The 21944-nt window shown below is 39.8% G+C and overlaps 2 protein-coding genes across 2 annotated transcripts; both read right to left on the bottom strand.

Moving 5' to 3' along the window:
• Positions 1–67: 67 nt before the first annotated feature.
• LOC117985249 (glucose dehydrogenase [FAD, quinone]-like) lies at positions 68–8752 on the bottom strand. Its single transcript, XM_034971940.2, has 13 exons — positions 8672–8752; positions 7375–7416; positions 6328–6561; positions 5786–5957; positions 4608–4810; positions 4248–4372; positions 3867–4059; positions 2993–3253; positions 2443–2594; positions 1781–1946; positions 1414–1624; positions 907–1076; positions 68–173 (listed from the first exon to the last, which is right to left on the bottom strand). Exons 2-12 carry the CDS (start codon positions 7390–7392, stop codon positions 910–912), a joined length of 1902 nt encoding a protein of 633 aa, XP_034827831.2. The 5' UTR covers positions 7393–7416; positions 8672–8752; the 3' UTR covers positions 68–173; positions 907–909.
• Positions 8646–19312, bottom strand: LOC117985248 (glucose dehydrogenase [FAD, quinone]-like). The gene is made up of 12 exons (XM_034971939.2): positions 19212–19312; positions 18004–18243; positions 16614–16785; positions 15933–16132; positions 15008–15132; positions 13997–14177; positions 13071–13331; positions 11265–11416; positions 10379–10544; positions 9564–9774; positions 9003–9190; positions 8646–8840 (listed from the first exon to the last, which is right to left on the bottom strand). The coding sequence occupies exons 1-11, from the start codon at positions 19227–19229 to the stop codon at positions 9033–9035; spliced, it is 1884 nt and encodes a 627-aa protein (XP_034827830.2). The 5' UTR covers positions 19230–19312; the 3' UTR covers positions 8646–8840; positions 9003–9032.
• Between the last annotated feature and the right edge of the window lie 2632 nt (positions 19313–21944).

Genomic DNA, 21944 nt, shown 5'->3' with positions numbered 1-21944 from the left:
AGGAAAAATAAAATTAAAAATGAAACAAGATTTGTAATATAATTAATTTTATGTGGGATGGTATGGCCTTTGGTTGCCGTTGTTTTTCGTGTGCCAATAAATCTGCTGGTTGGGGTGGTTGTGTAGCTTCTTGTACCTACCATTGTGAGTCGTCTTAATGATTGTTGTTCCGCCTGAAAATTATTTAATAGCTTCAGAAATTGGCTCTTGTACATGATTATTGATTAATCTATCACAATTTGTAGTCGTGGACTCTGCACTACGAAATGGATCAGTCATTGGATCTCTGGTGAAATGGATTGTCTATACGTGCAAACGCAAATTGTTGGCCGCAGCCCAAGAGTAGATTCACACCGAAAAAGCAGAGTCTGATCGCCACTTCGCTACTGGCCGTTATTATCTAGAAGTTCTACTGTAATATATGTAGATCCTAGCATCCGCAAAGGAAGAATTTGAGGGGTAATTTAGTAACAGGTTGCTTGGTAGAACGTCACGAGCCCGTTGAGAGGCTGTCATCATCATCATAATCAACCCATCGCCGGCTACAGAGCACAGGTCTCCTCTCAGAGTGAGAAGGGTTTTGGCCATCGGCTACCAGTTACCACGCTGGCCTATTGCGGACTTCACACACATTTGAAAACATTATAGAGAGGCTGTAAGGGAGATCAAGAGCTATCAAATGACCACTAAATAACTATGGCGAAAATGCCCGTTTTTGGGATATTGATATATAGATAGTGTTTTAAGAAAAGTGCATACACAGGCCCATGATGAAGTAATATACTTAGTTGCTTTGTATTGCATAAGAGGAAGATATGCTCTACTTTTGCTCAAAAACGCTGTATAGAAAGCTAGTGTCGCGTAAACGGGGGTTTTTTTGTTTGTTTTACCACTCAAGTAACAAACCTATCATTGGACATCACTAGATGGTGGTGTGTTATCTTCAAACTGGTCTCCCTGTTGCTTATAATTGGCGATGAGGAATTCCGCGGCACGTTCGCCGATCATCACGACTGGCGCTGCAGTGTTCCCAGATACCGCAGTGGGTATTATTGACGCATCTGCCACACGCAGACCTGGAAATATTAATACAAGTTATACCAGGGACTTAAACATCTAAATTAGACTAAATTAGGGACCCTCCAACCTTAGGAACATAAAATACATCAGCTAGATTTGGCGAGTTGCGATTTCCTTTATAAAAGATATTCCATGCATAAAAGAATCCCAAAGATAAAATCCGTAGATTAATAAAAATATATATTTTAAGCGCAGGAAACCACTCCTATAGATGATCCCTTGTACCTCACAAGCTTTATTTCCTTTTTATAGAATGTTTTTCTTCACCGAAAATAGTGTGATGAATATAGCAGAATCGTTTCCAGGGTGGACCTAAGAACGTCATCAACTCACCGTCAATGCCGTAAACCTTGAGTTGCGGATCAACTACAGCCATGGGATCGTCCGCAGCTCCCATCTTGCACGTGCCAACCTGATTGTTCCCCGGAGTGGTGTGCCATTTGGCCAAACACTTGAAGAACTCGTCAGTGGGGTTGGGCCCGCCGCCGGGGCATTCGGAACCATAGCCTTCTGTTGGTTGCATGCCATATTTCTCGCGCAAAATCTGCAAAAAATAAGCTAAGTAAGCTAGATAAGTAAATATTTCAGGAACGCTGGCTTGCAGCCAAAACCATAAATTCAACCAATTAAGTGCAACTAATTGCTCTGGTTATAATCACAACCTCCAGAGGACTGCAATAATTCAAGCAAGCATACCCACCGTAGTATTGGCGATACGGTAAGCAATTCTCGCAGCATCTACAACGACGTCCAGCTCATGCTCGTCGAGGAAGTAGTTCGGTTGCAGCTTCGGAGGCTGCTGCGGGTCTGTGGACTCCAGCGTGAGGTAGCCGCGGCTCCGAGGCTGCAGAGCTATGGCGGATATACTGTTGAATAAATTGCTGTTAAGAGAAATATTGCATCACATAATTAATTTTGTCAAACTTCCAGTAAGAATTTGACTGCGATTTCGTCTAATAATAATGATGCATGGTAACTTTAAGTGTACCGGAAAGCTTTATTAATTACAAAGTATAATTGTAACCGGTTAAAACTAAAAACATTCATCTATCACACAACTTTCAAAACCAGTGCAGAGCTTTCTATACCAGACGTGTGATGATGTAGAAAAATATTAAGTTAGAAATACCTCAAAATGGAATACATTTAGTGATAATAAAAAGAATACCCGGCTGAGTTTGTTGTGGGCTCTTCTCAGACCTGGGCGCGTTTGGAACCCTCGTAGCTTTAGTTTTAACTACATATTAATTATCACCACTATAATATCATATCATCTTAGAAATAAAAAAAAATTGACAATCAGGAAGTGTAAAATTTTATCAATTCTGAATAAATAATTTGAGTTTGAGTTTGAATACTTACTTAACAGTTCTTTTGTTGCTCTCATCAGCAAGAGTCTCAGCATCTCGAACTGAGCCATCCCCACAAGCGGCGGAGTAACCGTCGAAGTAGAACTGCACATCTGGATGGCTCCCACCCGCTGTTGCCAAGCGTGAGTTCACTTTACCTGTTAGCTATGCATACAAATCACAATTTACAAAAGATTTAATTGACGATTTACTTAAATAGATTATTACATGCCCTACTAACTGAACAAAATGGTATCAAACTAATTTCTGTACAAGAGACTTGTGTAGACGTTACTTTGAGAGACGTACGAAAGTTTTGAATAGAGGTCTCATCTCGTATTGTTACACGAAGTACCTATTCTTACGTGCCGTGCGCTATGTACATCTTCGCCATTCGCTGCGGGCTCAGTGTCTTACAAAATTGACATATAAAATAGGTAAGAATTTGAGTTTACGATTCTATATTCAAAATACCATGTCAAGGTGCTACAGCCTACAGCTCATTCTAAAGTACGTCTATATAGTCTGTCTAAAAATAATTGTAATATAATATTGAGACATACCTGTGACAACCCAGTACCAGAGAGAGGCCCCTGCCCTCCCAGTAAGTACTCCATAGCACTTGCCCAAGAAAGCTCAGGTACATCAGGTTCTTTTGTAAGCGTGAACTCTAACGTCACCCCCACATGGTCATGAAGGTTCTGTCCTACTCCTGGTAGGTCTTTGATTACAGGTATGTTGAATTGCTCCAGAGTTTCCTTTGGTCCAATACCAGAGAGGAGAAGAATTTTGGGAGAGTTTATTGTACCTCCAGATAAAACCACCTGTGAAGGAAAAACAATAATGAAAGGTAAAGCAATATATTATGTATTTCATGATAAAAGTTAGCTAGGCTTTGTATATACAATGCCTCGTGCGATACCATAGTTCTTTATGAAAAATTAGTAGCGATAAGTATACTTTAGTCTAAGTTAGGAGCGCTGAAATCTGGAAGAACTGTGAATGGCAAATTATTATCCTACCGGATTGTAAAATTGATTGTTTTTACCGGAATCGTGGCAAATACTTCCCCCTAGATCAGACTTGAGCCAATTCTGAAATGAATGGAAACAGAAATCCAATTCAAGACTTTTGACTTTTTTAGAACCACAGTCGGCCGCAGTCGGGTAAAAAGAATGCGTGCGCTACACATTCTTTTTACCCGACTGCGGCAGAGCCCAAAAGAGGGTTATGTGTTTGACCTGTATGTATGTATGTCCGTTCCTATGTACGCTTGAAACTACTGAACGGCTCAATTGATAAATGATGCCTCATTAGATTCGTCTTGTTTATTTATTAACATAATTCATGAGAAGTAAGAATTAGTATATGAATTACGAACTAGCGTATTCTGTAAAGTGTGACGTATCTAGCTGGCTTAAAATCTACTGGGCTTACTTCTTTATTGACTCCCACTATCTTCTTTTGACAATTTTTGATGTATTCTACACCAGTCACCTTCTTAGTAGACGAATCAACTATAACTCTTGAACCCTCCGCGTTCAGCAAAATGTGCAAGTTTTTTTTCTTGAACGCTGGATACACATACGACCGAAGATACCATTTGGCTGTGCTACATCTCGCACCATCTCTGTAATTTTAAAAGATTTACGAATACTGAACGTGAATTGAAGACCATTAAGAGCACTATTATTTCTGGAATAAATGATTATTCGGGACTCATGAGGTTATTGACTACTTATTAAGTAAAAAACCCACAACACATGCTGGTTTTTTTTCATAATATTTTTCGTCACGATAAATCCAAGCCCTACTCACTCGGTATAGGCCTGCGCGATAGTGAAGCCAGTTCCTGTTTTTCCGTTGAGATCACTAGTAGGTGGGTAACCCATTTCAATGCTAGCAGACACTACATCATGGGCGAATCTTGGTGCGTAGTTGAACTGAAAAATATAGAGTAGGTAGGTACCTATGTTGGTTTTATTTTTCCTGAATTCTCCCAAAGTCCCAACGACCTCTATATTGTACAGACCTAGTAAGTACAATGAAGCCTCCTTAAATTTCATTTTACCAAACGATGCGGATTTGCAAGGGTTTCGTCCCTTCGTGTGCGAGTCCAACTCGCCTTTGACGGTTTTTCTATTGTGAGGTTAGAACGCTAAAACCCTGTAATCTTACCCGCTGCACTGGCATACCTCCTTCAAAAGAATGATACTCTTCAGATATGCCGTTAGAGTCAATCTCTAAGTTGACTTCAGTACTCATGAAGTATGGAAACACTTCAGACCAAGACCAGCCAGTAGCGCCATTGGCCGCCCAGCCGTCGTAGTCAGCGGGGTTACCGCGCATGTACATCATATCGTTAATTGCGGAAGAACCACCTGTAATCAAAAACCAAACTCACATACACACAAACATAATACTTATTAGTGAAGCAACTGGAAGACAGTATTTTATTGGGAATGTTTGATGACAATGGTTTAAGATCATTATCAAAAACCTAAATCAACGCGGACGAGGTCGCGAACATCAGCTAGTTTAGAATAATTTCTCTGGTCTGGTGGTTTCGGCCGTAGCTAAGTATCCCCTACCGGCAACGCCATGCCGCCAAGTGATTTAGAGTTCCAGTACGATGCCGCGCAGCAACTGATTAGGGGTATGGATTTAATAAATACTGCCATACCCAAGTAAAGGCCTGCAGCACATTGGCGTTTCCTCTGGTGCTGCTCTAGTGTTCATGGGTGGCGGTAATCACTTAGCATTAGGTAACCTGCCTGCTCGTTTGCTCGCCATTTTTATTTAAAATAAAACCTATTTCCACGTTAATCCACTTCCATGTTAGATAGCACAACTGGTGATATCACAGCCAAGAGCTAACTATGTAATTGTCTGCAATTGAAAAAAACCGGCCAAGTGCGAGTCAGACTTGCGCACCGAAGGTTCCGTACTCGGGTAATTTTTTCGGCATTTTGCACGATAAATCACAAACTATTAAACATAAATACAAATAAAAAAACTGTTTTAGATTGTACAAGCATTTTCCTATGATACTTACCCCAATTGGTATAGTCATCTTAGTTTGGAAATTTAAAATACAAACTATTTGTTCATGACCATGTTCTTCATTATTTTTTTTGAGATGCAACCACAAATTCACGGTTTTCGGATTTATTCATTTACTTGTGCTATAAAACCTACCTACCTGCCAAATTTCATGATTCTAGGTCAACGGGAAGTACCCTGTAGGTTTTCTTGACAGACACGAGAAACGGACATACAGACAACGAAGTGATCCTATAAGGGTTCCTTTATTCCATTTGAGATACGGAACACTAAATATTGAGTAGGTAGCGTACCGAGCATCTTCCCTTTAGACCAGGAACATACACCACCGCTATCGAGGCAGGCTTTCTCTTGAGGCACCGTGGAGTAATTCCAATCAGTCTCATTGCGACCACGGTACGCCTTCAGCCAAGCAGGCACTACCGCTGGTGTGGGCTCGTCTCCCCCAGCTTCTATCAGCAACACCTGGATTTATAAAATTAAAAATGGATTACTTAATTGGAAGGTGTAAAAGTAGCCTATGTCACTCTCCAGATCTTTAACTATATCCATGCAAAGAATCACTTCGATCCGTTGCGACGTCATTGAAGGACAAAGCAACAAACCAATAAACCAACAAACAAACACATATAGTATTGCAGTGATGATACGTAAAATATATTCTGTGCCAGACTTATCACAGGTTCTACCTAAATAATATGGCATCCAAGTAATGAGGACTTCGATATAATGAAACGCTATACTTCGTTTGCGGAGGAGACATGACGTTCTCATCTCATCACTACTGTATAGACCGCGTCCTAAAGCACGCCATCTTGAGTTTCAAAAGACATACCTTCCACTGTTCATTTTCAGAGAGCCTCTTAGCAATAAGAGATCCAGCGGTACCACCTCCAATAACTACGAAGTCGTAGCTGTCATCTGGTACACCTCTGTCCTTCACACGGTAGCCGGCGAGGTCGCCTCTGCTGTTGACGTAGGACTCCAAGATGCTCATGAACAAAAAAAACTGGCTGGCGCATGAGCTCGTTATTGAAGGTCCAATTTCGGGTATTGGACATGGGTAATCCTGTAAAAGAGTTACCTAATTGCAGAAAAGTCGTCCATTGAGTTGTTCGCTACAGCAGACCACATAAACTCGCCTGGCACCTTTTGGTCCAGCGCATAATACCTACGGAGGAGAGAGGACCCGATACGCAGCGTTATATTTTGATAACAAAAAGGGAATGGGCAGTCAGTGGGGACTGCCGACAGAAGCGAAAACTTATAACTATGAAATAACAGCGTTTTTTTTTTCAAATTATTGTAGTACATCTAGATCAGATCAGAAATTAAAATTTCATAATTTGTAAATTAAAACCATGAACATAAGTTTAGTTTTTACATTTCTCAGCACTCCAAGCACTTATACCTACACAACTTTTTAACATTAGCATGTCGATGACGCGACCTTGAAGTTTTTCCCATCCTAAAACCACCCAACGCGCCTAGATAAGTTTTCACTTCAATTAACTCAGCGTGGAAGGCAACAGGTAGTGCGGCTTTATTAGCAAGGTGTTCGAAGGCACTTATAAATAGACTGTACCTTACTTACCTTAGGGTCTATGACCTTAGGTAGGAGTAGGGTTAAGTACAGTCATTGTTTCTTGTGTAACTTGAATGACTAGACCTTGTACAAGCTACAAGTTCAGTAGCACTACTTTAAATTAAAAAATAATCATAGTACGCGACAGGTCGAGGTGGTAATCGGGAAGGGAACGCCCCACACACCCGCACAGCTCCCGCGCTGAGTGCGGACGAGCGCGGGTGACGCTTAACCTGTCGCGTACTAAACAAAGTAAGAAATACTTTGGTGCTTTCTTAATTTATGACTTTTACTTACCCTTGCAGTCCTCATCATGATGTATCTAAATTCCACTTTGTTCTGGAAGAAAAAACTGAATGTTTACTTTTAACATCAGACTTTTTGATTTTCACGATTATACTGTATCTGGAATTAAGTTAAATATTACTTAAATACAAGGTTTTATTTTTCATTTAAATATTTTATGATAATTATGTAGAAAGTAATTTTTAAGATTAGGGCTACCTACGTACCTACCTACTTATATAAATACATATACGGTATACCTAATATAAAAAGTTTCATTAATAAAATCAAATAAAAAGTATCAGGTTAAGATTTTACACCACTATACATTAATGCAAATAATAACCATAATATTGAAAAAAAATTATAAGTAAATTATGTTCACAAAAGCGTATCTTATTTTCGCAAAACAAGCGCGTGCTCACAGGCGCGAACGTTGAAAGAAGCGTCCGCTACGCATATTCGTATAAACCTACTTACTTGCTTGCTTGTTATGTTGAAAACGCACTTACTGTCTCTTACATCCTTATGAAAATTTAGATAAGCTCGAGCGATTTTCCGATCAACTATTTTCTATAGGCTTGTCTATGGGACATGAGGGCAACTCTCCTATTAAAGTAAGCGTCCACAGTTCCGCATCGCACGCATCGCATACAACAGATTGTAGTATTCTAAAAACCGGCCAAGTGCGAGTCAGACTCGCGCACTGAGGGTTCCATACTACAATCGTATTTTATCGACATTTTGCACGATACATCAAAAACTACCTAATAAAAGGCCTAAAAATAAATAAAAATCTGTTTTAGAATGTACAGGTAAAGCCCTTTCATATGACACCCCACTTGGTATAGCAAACTTACTTTGAAAGTCGAAAATAGCAATATTTGTTCATGAACACATTTTAATTCTTTACTTGTGATGTAACCACAAATTCACGATTTTCAGATTTTTCCCCTAATGTCTGCTATAAGACCTAGCTACCTGCCAAATTTCATGATTCTAGGTCAACGGGAAGTACCCTGTAGGTTTCTTGACAGACAGACAGACAGACAAAAAGTGATCCTATAAGGGTTTCGTTGTTCCTTTTGCGGTACAGAACCCTAAAAACTCGCTGAACTATGTCGGTTACTCTGGTTCTCCTACGGATCTCCTCATTTCTGATTCGATCACGCAGAGAAACTCCAAGCATAGCTCTCCTGCTCCACATCGCCTGCTGAGTGACTCTAAGCTTTCTTAATAGGATTCTTATGAGTACATTTTTAGGTAAAAAATAAAATTAAACATGAACTAAAAATGATATAATTCAGACTATTTTATGTGGGATGCTGTGGCCTCTGGTTGGCTTTTTTTCGTATGCTATTCGACGTGCTGGTTAGGGTGATCATGTGGCTTGTCCCATTGTGAGTCGTCCTAGTGCTTGTCCCAGGGTTTCCAACGCTTGTCCCACTTGTCGTTGTCTGAATTGTTGTTTGTTCCACCTGAAAAGGTTTAATGCAACGTGTAAGTACGGGAACTGCTTTGGACAAAGAAAGAGGTAATTTAGTTGTTTTGGAAGTATGCCTAATTTTACTCAAAAACGCTCTAAAGGAAGCTACGGTCTCGCATAAACGGACGTTTATTTTGACGATCAAGTTACAAACCTATCATTGGACGCAGAATAATCGCTATCACTAGCTAATGATGGTGTTTTCGCCATACAAGTCCCTTAGCTGCTTCTGATATTTGGTGATAACAAACTCCGCGGCACGTTCGCCAATCATCACAACCGGCCCTGCAGTGTTGCCAGATACCACAGTAGGTATTATTGATGCATCTGCCACACGAAGACCTGGAAATATTAGGTGAGGTTATACCAGAAACTATAACACCGAATAAAATAGGGCTCACCACTTTACATCCAACGCTAAAGATCTACTCAAGTATCCAATGCTGTGATCAGCTAGATTTGGCAAGTTGTGATTTCCGCCATAAAAGTATTCCAAGCCCAAAATGATCCCAATTTTAAGTCCATACATAATTAAATTTTATTTATTTTAAGCGTAGGAAACAACTGCTACATATATGTCTTATGCTCTCCCCTTATTGTCACGCATAAGTAGATTTTCCTTTTTATTACGGAATGTTTTCCTTCACCGAAAATAGTTTGATCAATAAAAGTAGTCATTATGGCCAATGCAGGGCAAATACCGCCAACAACTCACCTTCAATGCCGTAAACCTTCAGTTGCGGATCAACTACAGCCATGGGATCATCCGCAGCTCCCATCTTGCACGTGCCAACCTGATGGTTCTCCGGAGCGGTGTGCAATTTGGCCAAACACTTGAAGAACTCGTCAGTGGGGTTGAGCCCGCCGCCGGGGCATTCGGAACCATAGCCTTCTGTTGGTTGCGTGCCATATTTCTCGCGTAAAATCTGCAAAGATTAGGTAAGTAATAAAAAGTAAGTAGGTAACTAGGTTTTTATAGAAGTACACAAAAAAATATGCAATGTTCAAGTGATCAATAATGGGCATGGTGTTAGATACACTGGTTCTAAAGCCTTGCTGGATTAGTCTCCTTTTGAATTAATTAGCTACGTCTACTAAAAAAATCTTTGATGGCCTAGGCCATAGCACCGCAAGGTTCAACGTTCAAGTCTTGGTCAATCTAGCTTGTTGTGCCAGCCCTAACTTGAGCTGTGTGGAGGAGGGTCTATTCTATACTCGTTCGAAAAGAAAGAGAGCCCTTTTTCCAGCAACGGAATATGAATAGGCTGATGATAAAGATTTGGAAACCCAAAAATGATGACAGCAATCATTCGGTCTATAATAGTGGGCCCACTACTGCGAGCCTCCTGTCAGGACCTCCTCTCAAAATTCTAATTCTGGTTTAGGTCACAGTGCACTACGCTGACCAAGTACGGAATGGCAGACTTCATACACCTTTGAAGACATTATGAACAACTTCAGCAGGTAGGTTCCTTCACAATGTTTTCCTTCACAATTTTTAGAGGACCACAATAATTCAAGCAAGCATACCGTAGTATTGGCGAGACGGTAAGCAATTCTCGCGCCATCTACAATGACGTCCAACTCATGCTCCTCGAGAAAGTAGTTCGGTTGCAGCTTCGGAGGCTGCTGCGGGTCTGTGGACTCCAGCGTGAGGTAGCCGCGGCTCCGAGGCTGCACAGCTATGACGGATATACTGTTGAATAAATTGCTGTTATGAAAAACATTGCGTCGCATAATTACACATTTGGCCAACTCTATATTTTCTTTTTGTTCGATAACAAGTAAAAGCTTGCCTGAGATTTCGTTATGGTGCTGGGCAGCATCGTACCGGAAAACTTAACTCTATAGCAGTACGGCTTTGCTGGTTGGGTGTTGGGCTTTCTTAGCGGATGTCTACGTCATAATAGCTATCTGCATGCCAAATTTCAGCCTGATCCATCCAGTAGTTTGGGTTTTGTCAGCCAGTCAGTCAGTCAGACAGTCAGTCAATCAGTCAGTCAGCTTTTACTTTTGTTATATTTAGATTTTCCAAACTCTCCAGTCGGGAATTGTACCTGATATTTATTTGTGCCCGGTCAAACCTACAAGTTATATATACAAGCAAGATAAATCTTATTTTATCACACATTTTTCAAACCAGTGCAGACCTTTCTATTTTCTTTCACATATTTATATAATGCTCAACTCATCAATTAAATCTATTTTGTTTTGAATAAACGTGAAAAATTCATTTATATACAGTTTTACTTCCATTATTACTCATACTCTCGTAAATAGTGACAATCATAATATAGTTACATGCCGCACAAGATTTACTTTGCACAAACACAAACACGTCCGTTGCGCACCTGTGTATAGATGCAACTCGAACTTCAAAAAACGCCTCAAAATGGCCTTTGAATTACAAACTTACTTAAAAGTTCTTTTGTTGCTCTCGTCAGAAAGAGTCTCGGGATCTCCAACTGAGCCATCCCCACAAGCGGCGGAGTAGCCGTCGAAGAAGAACTGCACATCTGGACTTCTTCCATCCGCGGCTGCCAAGCGTGAGTTCACTTTACCCGTTAGCTATGCATACAAATCACAATTGAATTTACAAAAGACATAATTAGCGATTTAAAAAAATGTTAAAAAACCGACTTCCAAAACCCACTACAAAGTAAAATATACCTTTTGTTTCTACACGTGTATGTATGTCGAGGTCGGACGAGCCTCACGCTTTGATTTCTAGTTTATTTTATTATGCTCGCCCGACTTCATACACACAATATAGGTACATACATCTCTATCTCGCCTATGCTTGGAACCAAAAATAATATTGTATCATCCGCAGTTCCTGAATCACTATAGTTTAGGATTGCTGTACCCTACATCATCAGGGTTGAGGAATTGGGACTTGGAGTTCATAAATGAACAAATGAAAAATGCATAAAATCGTTGCTTGGTATAGTTCTTGCATTTCAGCAAGGCGAGTTACTCATGCTTGTGTTTAAGTCGTATCGGTATACGTAAGGTACAGTAAATGTGTGCGTTTGCGAGCGCTGACTCGCGACTGATTGGTCCGACATGCACGCACACGTACGTAATGTCGTTGTATACGACGTAATTACAAGTCAAGTTCACTCACCTTCGTGAATTGCAAGTACCTACAACATTAATAATTCACTGACACTATGAACACTTCCTGAATCTTGATAACTTAGGCGGGCAGTAACCCTGCAGCATCAGGATTAAGAAGCTGGATCCAGAAATTTTTATGGGACCACCACGTAAACATCCCCTGTTGATAAAAAATATTGCAAATCTGACCAGAAACCTCGAAAAAATCATTGTACATACATTTAAAAAAAACCGGCCAAATGCGAGTCAGACTCGCGCACTGAGGGTTCCGTACTGCAGTCGTATTTTTTCAACTTTTTGCACGATAAATCAAAAACTATTATGCATAAAAATAAATAAAAATTTGTTTTAGAATGCACAAGTGAAGCCCTTTCATAATATGATACCCCACTTGATATAGTTATCTTACTTTGAAAGTTGAAAATAGCAATATTTGTTTATGACCAAAATTTAATATTTTTTTGTGTGATGTAACCCCAAATTCACGGTTTTAGATTTTTCCCCGAATGTCTGCTATGAGACTTACCTACCTGCCAATAATTTTATGATTCAAGGTCAACGGGAAGTACCCTGTAGGTTTCTTGACAGACCGACAGACCAGATAGACAACAAAGTGATCCTATAAGGGTTCTGTTTTTCCTTTTGAGGTACGGAACCCTAAAAACCACCTCCTTTTTGGAAGTCGGTTAAAAAGACCGTACACGCCACACTAGGTGACCGATTCATAATGAATCGCAAGGAGACGGTGAATATAAGTGGCACAAGACCGCGGAGAGTAAAAATTCCTACAAGAAACATAATATAAACTTACTTTAAACGACGTATACGAGCGTTTCAAGTAGAAGTAGGTAGACCGTACCTATTTTTCATCCGTGCCCTGTGTCAAGTGTTCGTCTGCGCCACGTACTGCGGGTTATGATACCTAACCTATCTCTATGTACCTAACTATAAACGGCCTTAGATAAATTGACATAAAAATAAGAATTTGACTTTACGACTGTTTTTTCAAAGCACCTCGCCGGGGTTCTACAGCTCAAATAAACGTAAAAAATACTTACTGCTACAATAGACTGCCTAAAACTTATAATAAGTTCAGACATACCTGCGACAACCCAGTGCTAGACAGAGGCCCCTGCCTTTTCAGCATGTATTCCATAGCACTTTCCCAAGACAGTTCGTTCACGTCAGGTTCTTTTGTAAGCGTGAACTCTAACTTTATCCCCACATGATTGTGAAGGTTCTGTCCTACTCCTGGCAAATCTGCGATTACAGGAATGTTAAATTGTTCTAGAGTATCCTTTGGTCCAATACCAGAGAGCAGGAGAACTTTTGGGGAATTTATTGTTCCCCCAGATAAAACCACCTGTAAAGGAAGAAAATTAATGGATAAAAAGTGGAGTAAAAGTGTTATTATTCGAATATAGAAGCCATAGCCTGCCTTTGTCTGCAATGCCTCGTGCGATGCAAAGGCAAGTAGTAGCGATACATCCTTTGTTGAGAGTGTGGAAAGGAAGAACTACTTCATCATCATCATGGTCAACCCATAGCCGGCTCACTACAGTGCACAGGTCTCCTCTCAGAGTGAGCAGGATTTTAGCCATAGTCTACCACGCTAGCCATGTGCGGATTGGTAGACTTCACACACCTTTGAGAACATTATGGAGAACTCTCAGGCATGCAGAAAACGACTTATTCCTTCACCGTTAAAGCAAGTGTTATTATTTAAAACGCGCATGACTGAAAAGTTAGAGGTGAGTACCCGGGATCGAACCCCCGACCTCCGATTAGAAGGCGGACGTCCTAACCACAGCTTCAGAACATCGTACCGGATTGTAATATATAATTTGTTATTGCTGGAACCATAGCATTACTGGCAAGTGTAAATTAGCTACGGCCAAAACCTCCCAAGACCCACTAGACCAAACCTGAGCCTAATTTAGGACTTCTGACTTTTATAAGACCACAGCGTACCCTATTGCCCCAGAAGCTAAAGCACAATGGATATGGACGAACATATTCTAGACTTACTTCTTTATTGACTCCCACTATGTTCTTTTGGCCGTCCTTGATATATTCCATGCCAGTCACCTTCTTGGTGATCGGGTCAACTATAACTCTTGAACCTTCCGCGTTCAGTAAAATGTGTAAGTTTTCTCGCTTGGATGCTGGACGAAGATACGCTCGTGCTGTGCTGTATCTCGAACCATTACTGTAATTTTTAAAAGATTTATAAATAGGTATACTAGCTTATGCTCGCGACTTGGTCTGCGTGGACCACACAAATTTCAAACCCCTCTTTTAACCCCTTAGGAGTTGAATTTTCAAAAATCATCTCTTAGCGGATGTGTACGTCAAAATAGCTATCTGCATGTCGAATTTCAGCCCGATCCGTCCTGTAGATGATATTGATATTGATAGATCAGTCAGCCAGTCAGTCATTCAGTCAGTCAGCTTTACCTTTTATATGTACTAGCAAATGCCCGCGACTTCGTCCGCGTAAAATTTCTGGTTTCTCCTCAGTCTCACCTTAAGGCACGGAACCCAGAATACCTAAATGCCAATTTACATAAATGTCTAACTTCAAAAACATAGGATTTTCGTATACTTAACTTTTCAACCCCCATGTCATCCCCTTATGAGAATTTAGTTAGATCCTTTCTTATCTGATACCTACCCCCTAGAAACTAGAAAGAACCTACCTTTCAATGTTCAACTTCGAAAACATAGGACTTTCATACAACCTTCGAGCCCCCCTTTCACTTTTATAGTTTATAGTTCTTAGGCTTTATAGTTCTGAGATTTCGTGATAAGTCAGTCAGTCAGTCAGTGAGTGAGTGATATTTAGAAGATAGATAATATGTACGTGAATAATTTAAAATTAAATTTTAGAGTACGAATTTTGGGATATAATCATGACTCATTGGTTTAGACTATACTTGTAACAATAGTGAAAATCCAGCAATAGAATATTTCGTATTCGTATTTTATATTTCGTCACATTAAATCCAAGAGCCACACCGATGTTTAAGCTACACTCACTCGTTAAGTGTCTGCGCGATAGTGAAGCCAGTTCCTGTTTCTCCGTTGAGATCACTAGTAGGTGGGTAACCCATTTCAATGCTAGCAGACACTACATCATGGGCGAATCTTGGTGCGTGTTTGAACTGCAACAATATAGAGTAGATCAACGTTGGTTTTAATTTTTTGTATTCCACTTTATATTTTATTTTACCAGAGTATCCGTGACGTGTATGGAAAGAATACATACTACTTACGTGTACATTTATGTACGAAAGAAATTTAGTGTCACTTTCACGGCGACTAATTAGATTCAGAAAGTTTAGTCGGACAAGAATCGAAATAATGTCTTTCACCTAATTTTGTTTTTTATTTTTTGCGCAACAGGTTTGTTTTACCACCATTTCGCAAGATAGCATTCGCATAAATGATGCAGATACGTGTGTCTACGTGATACTAACAAGGTTGAAAGAAAAATATATTATACTAATTTAGTAGTTAACAATAATTTACCTACATATTCTTCACGTGTAGGTATACCTACTATTGTATGAACAAAACACAATCCATAATACTACCTTTTTATTAGGTACCGTTTATTTACCGTATAATGGCTGGAAATCAGAGAAAAGAGGAAGTAGTTATGACCATCCTAAACAAACTTGGAAACCAGGTTCTGTTTTTTTCCCCTGTAGCCAAGGGTTGCCTGGGAGAGATTGCTTACAGCAATAAGGCTTTTTTCATGCTACCTATTTTTTGGGCATTAAGTAGGTAGGTACCTATATTGTTTTCTCTCATTTTGGTGTGCAATAAAGTTTTTTTAGCCATTCTCATTAATTATGGCAGAAATTATGAGATTGGGGCAAAAATAATTTAAAACAAGTTCAGGGGTACTAAAAAGGTATAAGGGATAGCTCTAATTGTAGGTACTTATTAAAAAACTTACCCGCTGCACTGGCAAAGGTCCACCAACGTTATGATACTGTCCAGATACAATGTTGCCAATCTCTCTGTTGTCTTCACTCTTCAAGAAGTATGGTAATACTTCAAGCCAAGACCAGCCAGCTGCACCGTTGACCGCCCAGCCGTCGTAATCGGTGGGGTTACCACGCATGTACATCATACCGTTAATAACTGAACAACCACCTGTAAATAAATAGGCAAACTCATATGCAGACCAAAATGTGCATTGGTGAAGCAAGTGAAAGAAGAAGAACAGATTAGGTTTCTTGACAACAATTTCTAAATTATTGGTTTCGGTCAAATAAGCTCGGTGGCTATCATTCAATATTAGACACTGAGATAGCGAATCCCGCCTGGTCTGGTGGGAAGGTTTCTTCACAATGCATATGTTTTCCTTCACTGGTAAAGCAAGTAATATTTAATTGCGTAAAACGGACATAACTAAGAAAAGTTAGAGGCCCGGGATCGAACCCCCGACCTCCCGAATAGGGGGTTGATGTCCTGATCACTAGGCTATCACGGCTCTAACTACACTATTAATAATACCTCTACCAGATTAGCTCGCTTCCGTCTTAGATTGTATCATCTCTTACCAACCAACCAAAATGGTGAGATCATAGTTAAGGACTAAAATATTTAGTCCTCTAGAATAATATATGCATACCGAGCATCTTTCCTCTATGCCAGGAACATACACCACCGCTATCGAGGCAGGCTTTCTCTTGAGGCACCGTGGAGTAATTCCAATCAGTGTCCTTTTGACCCCAGTACGCAGTCATCCAAGCAGGCACCGACGATGGTATTGGCTCATCTCCCCCAGCTTCTATCAGCAACACCTGGATTTATAGAAATAAATTGTCAAAGAATTTTCAAAAATAAAAGCCTTAAATTATTATCTGCCTACTGCCTGATATAGCAAAACCTCTTGAGGGTACCGCGTAGTATCGCGCTTAGTATGTCGAAGGGGTGTCGTTTGTTGTGGGCTCTTCTCAGACCTGGGCTCGTTTGGAACCCTCGTAGCTTTAGTTTTTAAGTTTGCGTAATAATTATCACCACTATATCTTACAAATCCAACATCTGACCATCAAAAAGAGTAATTTATTACCTATTTTGAATAAATCATTTGACTTGATTTGACTTGAAGGGTTGTCGTGGTCGTCATTTACCACGAGATCAGAGGCATCGGACTACTCTCTCTTTATACTTGCTGTGGTAATACTATCATCATGATCAACCCATCGCCGGCTCACTACAGAGAACGTGTTTTTTCTCAGAGTGACAAGAGTTTTGGCCATAGTCTATCACGCTGGCTATGTGCGGATTGGTAGACTTCACACACCTTTGAGAACATTATGGAGAACTCTCAGGCATTTAGGTCTCCTCACGATGTTTACCTTCACCGTTAAAGCAAGTCATATTTAATTAACAAAAACGCACATAACTCCGAAAAGTTAGAGGTTCGTGCCCGGGATCGAACCCCCGATCTCCGATTAGAAGGCGGACGTCCTAACCACTAGGCTATCACAGTTTGGTAAAACTATACTATCGCATATTTACTACATGCCTGATTTGCTTTTAAAATTAGTCATGGTTAAGGTCAGAATTCAGATTGTTGTTAAATTGTCTTATTGTTCAGATGTTTTAAAGGATGCGTATGTAGTCGCGTATCAGAGACCTACCTGTATCATAGTCACGTACCTGAATAGCGTGAGAAATATCAACATATTGAAGCATTCTAATATCAGAGCTCGTAGCACCAATTTAGGTCTAAGTATAACAAGATGAACTTAAAGGTTATATTTTGTATCTCATTTTACCATAGGTCCTACCTTAATACATAATTTGCCATTGAAATACTGGAGGGCTACGATAAAATTTTAGGTAATCGGATAACGCTACATACCTACTTAATATTACCTACAATAACGAATGCCGCACTTTGTTTATGGAAGAGATATATTTCCGCGACATCTCCAACCTCACCACTTATAAGTAGGTAGGTAAGTATATAAAGATTCCAAACTCATTGCCATCTCAAGATTTCAAAACCACACCTTCCACTGAGGATTTTCCGAAAGCCTTGCAGCGACCACAGATCCTGCGGTACCACCTCCAACAACCACAAAATCGTAGCTGTCGTCTGGTACGCCTATATCCGTCACACGGTTGCAGGGGTCGGCGAGGTCGCATCTGCCGTTGATAAAGGACTCCAAGATGCTCATGAACAGAAAGAATTGACTGGAACATGAGCCCGTCATTGAGGGCCCGATTTCGCGTATTGGACACGCGCATGTCTGTAAAAGGTAATAATGAAAACTAAATGAAAATTTGTTCATTGAGTCGTTCGCTGCAGTAGGTAGACCATGGACTACTTTTCTAATTCAAGAAGATTCTTTATATGAATAAAGTTTTTATTCGGGTGCGTTCAGAATTCAAATTTAAAATTCTTAGAACAAAAAAAACATTGTCATAATTCAACGAACTTCATTATATTGTTTACTAGCTGATGCCCGCGACTTCGTCCGCGTGGATTTACGTTTTTCAAAATCCCGCGGGATCTCTTTGATTTTCCGGAATAAAAAGTAGCCTATGTGTTAATCCAGGGTATAATCTATCTTCATTCCAAATTTCAGCCAAATCCGTCCAGTAGTTTTTGCGTGAAGGAGTAACAAACAGACACACACACACACACACACACATACAAACTTTTGCGTTTAATAATATTAGTCGGGACTAGCTTATGCTCGCGACTTCGTCCGCGTGGACTACACAAATTTCAACCCCCTATTTCACCCCCTTAGAGGTTGAATTTTCAAAAATTCTTTCTTAGTCTGCCTATTTGCATGCCAAATTTCAGCCCGATCCGTCCAGTAGTTTGAGCGTTGATAGATCAGTCAGTCACCTTTTCCTTTTATATATTTAGACTCAATAAAGCTAAAACGGAGAAGGTAGGTATTATGTTTAGTTTAATTAAATAAAAATAGAGTATTAAATTAATAAAATGAATTATTTAATTTAATTTAAGTAATAAAAATAAAAGTTCCCACGGGTCACTTAATACCTACTTGACGTGGTATTTTTAATAGAAAAAAAAAGTAATAAGGTACGCCAACCATAGACCACAGTTCGTCACATTCGAATTTCAACTCGCACTTTGACCGCTAGCGTACAAAATTACCACTTTTCATGCAGATTTCAAAGGGCAAAGGGATTCTTTACGAGCGAGTGAGATGAAAAACATATTATTATCACTTTCACTCACCTCTGCAGCCCTTATCATGATGTAATAGGAGGAGACTTTGTTCTGAAAAAAAAATACTTACATAATACCAGTTACTTCGAAATTACGGACAGACACTTCAATTCTATTTATTAGTATAGAAGTACCTATAGATAAGAAATTCAACATACCCAAAATAACAAAAAAGTAAATATCAATACGTTCACAACCCCTTTTTTTTCGCAAAACGAGCGAGCTCTTTACAAATGCGCGTAAGCTGTGAGATGCGTCCGCGACGACACCGGACGCGCGCCTTGTGCTTTTGTTTATATTGCTCATCCTCTTAATACGGGAAAGCCTTTAACAACAGGTTGTCAAGTATATTTGACTTCAGCTCTAAAAGCTTATCTTTTCATCATCTACTGATATGAAAGTTGCAAGGAAATGTTTATTAAATTGCCGTCCTATTAGAAAGGTTTGGCGCGGCGGTCTGTGAGAGATAATCAATGATTCCAAAATATTTTAAAAATATTTTTGCATATTTTTTTATTAAATTGCTAAAATAAGTACTTAGTTCATATTTCTTATAATCTGTAACAAAATTAAAACTGACTGACTGACTGATCTATCAACGCACAGCTCAAATCACTGGAAGGATCGAGCTGAAATTTGGCATGCAGATAGCTATTATGATGTAGGCAACTAGGCAACGCTAAGAAAGGTTTTTTGAAAATTCAAATCCTAAGAGGGTAAAAAAGGGGTTTGAAATTCACGTTACCCTGAAAACGACACCCATGTCTATTTTTGGTAAAAGGTTCATTTCTGCCATCTTGGATTTGAAAATAAATGTCATCATCAAAATCATCATCATGCACAACCCATCGCCGGCTCACTATAGAGCACGGTTCTCCTCTCAGAGTGAGAAGGGTTTTGGCCATAGTCTACCACGCTGGCTATGTGCGGATTGGTAGACTTCACACACCTTTGAGAACGTTATGGAGAACTCTCAGGCATGCCGGTTTCCTCACAATGTTTACCTTCACCGTTAACTACTCATGTGCCCAGGGTCTCCGGCAAACAGTACAAAAATATAACGGCGCAAGTATGCCTCTCTTATCGAGATAAGAGAGGCATACCTTCTTACGCCGCTTGCTGTTTTCAGCCATTTCTGCTGTGGCTGCCAGTCTTGATGCTGTCTCCCTGATATATTACGGGGCCAATGTGTCAACGCACGTTGCATTAGCGCCCGTCCCCGTTCCCAGGGAACCAGCGTCAATCCGTCAGCCTCTTGCTATCATCCCGATTCCCGACTAATCCTTGCCGGCTCAACGAGCTCAGGCAAGAGTCCTTTTGATCGCATCAATTTTTAATAGCAATAGTTCTTTAATTATAGTTATCATAGTATCCAATTTTAGGTAAATAATAGTTGCAGAAATCTTCTTGTTTAATTTATTACATTCCGCATTAGGCTAATTATGTGTGACCCTGAATCATCCAGGAAAATACAATGCATTTCGTGATACCGATATAAGCTTTAATGAAATATGATCACGAGTATTTTACATTATCATGCTTTCTATACTCACTTACACTGATAAAGAGATGAGGTATTAATAACTAGATTACGCCCGCGACTTCGTCCGCGTGGATTTGAGAATTTTTTTAAATCTCAAGGTAACTCTCCGATTTTCCTAGCGAAAAGTAGCATAGGTATATCCGTGTCCGGAATGCGAGCACCTAACGTCTGTATGTACTCTGTACCAAATAGATAAACCCGTGACTTCGTCCATGTGAATTTAGAATTTTCAAAAATCTTTTGATTTTCCGGGAAAGAAGTATGCAACCTATGTCCATCCTTGAGATGCAGCTATGAGATTTATTATAGGTATCTTTCGTCAAAATCGGTTAAATGGATGGGCCGTGAAAATCTAGGTGCTAGCAGACAGATAGACACACTTTCACATTTTTTAATACTATAGTCTGTGCTATAGTCATCATGATCAACCTATCGCCGCGGCATACCGGCGCGCCGGCTCACTAAAGATCACGAATTTCGTCTCAGAATGAGACGAGGTTTAGGCCGGCCATGACGACGCGACGGCGAGGGAGGACGAGACCATAGTCTACCACGCTGGTCAAGTGCGGATTGGCAGACTTCACACACCTTTGAGAGCATTATGAAGAACTCACAGGTTTTCAGGTTTCCTCACGATGTTTTCCTTCACCGTTAAAGCAAGTGATATTTAATTAATTAAAACGCACATAACTCTGAACAGTTAGCGGTGCGCGCCCGGGATCGAACCCCCGACCTCTGAATAGGAGGCGGACTTCTTAATCACTGGGCTATCACAGCTTCCTGGATGGATAAATTTGGGACCTGTCGCACATTGTGCCTATTTTGTCAGAATAGTTAAGCCGAAATTAATTATGTTTATTTTGGTTTATTACTGCAATTGGGAATTCAGGCACTTAACATAATCTTCTGAATTGTTTTCTTACATAATTAGGTATTTCATTATCTCGTTTTTCTTATATTACTGCCATGAAGTCCTAAAACAATTAACGAATTTTATGGAATTATGGTTATTGTTTAAACGTTTTGTGTATTGTGTATTATGTGGTATTATCAATTATTATGCTTAGGTTTGGTTGCATGACAAAGCTGAATATACTTAGGTACCTTCATACGTAATGACTTTACCGTTTTCTTTTTATATGTTTAGATATTATAAGTATAATTAAACAGTGTTATTTCTTGTACGATGGTACAAAACC

Source organism: Maniola hyperantus, chromosome 9 (assembly GCF_902806685.2).
Source record: "Maniola hyperantus chromosome 9, iAphHyp1.2, whole genome shotgun sequence".
Lineage (NCBI taxonomy): Eukaryota > Metazoa > Arthropoda > Insecta > Lepidoptera > Nymphalidae > Maniola > Maniola hyperantus.
The sequence above is the reverse complement of the archived record's forward strand: the minus strand, read 5'-3'. Positions and strand labels throughout refer to the sequence as shown.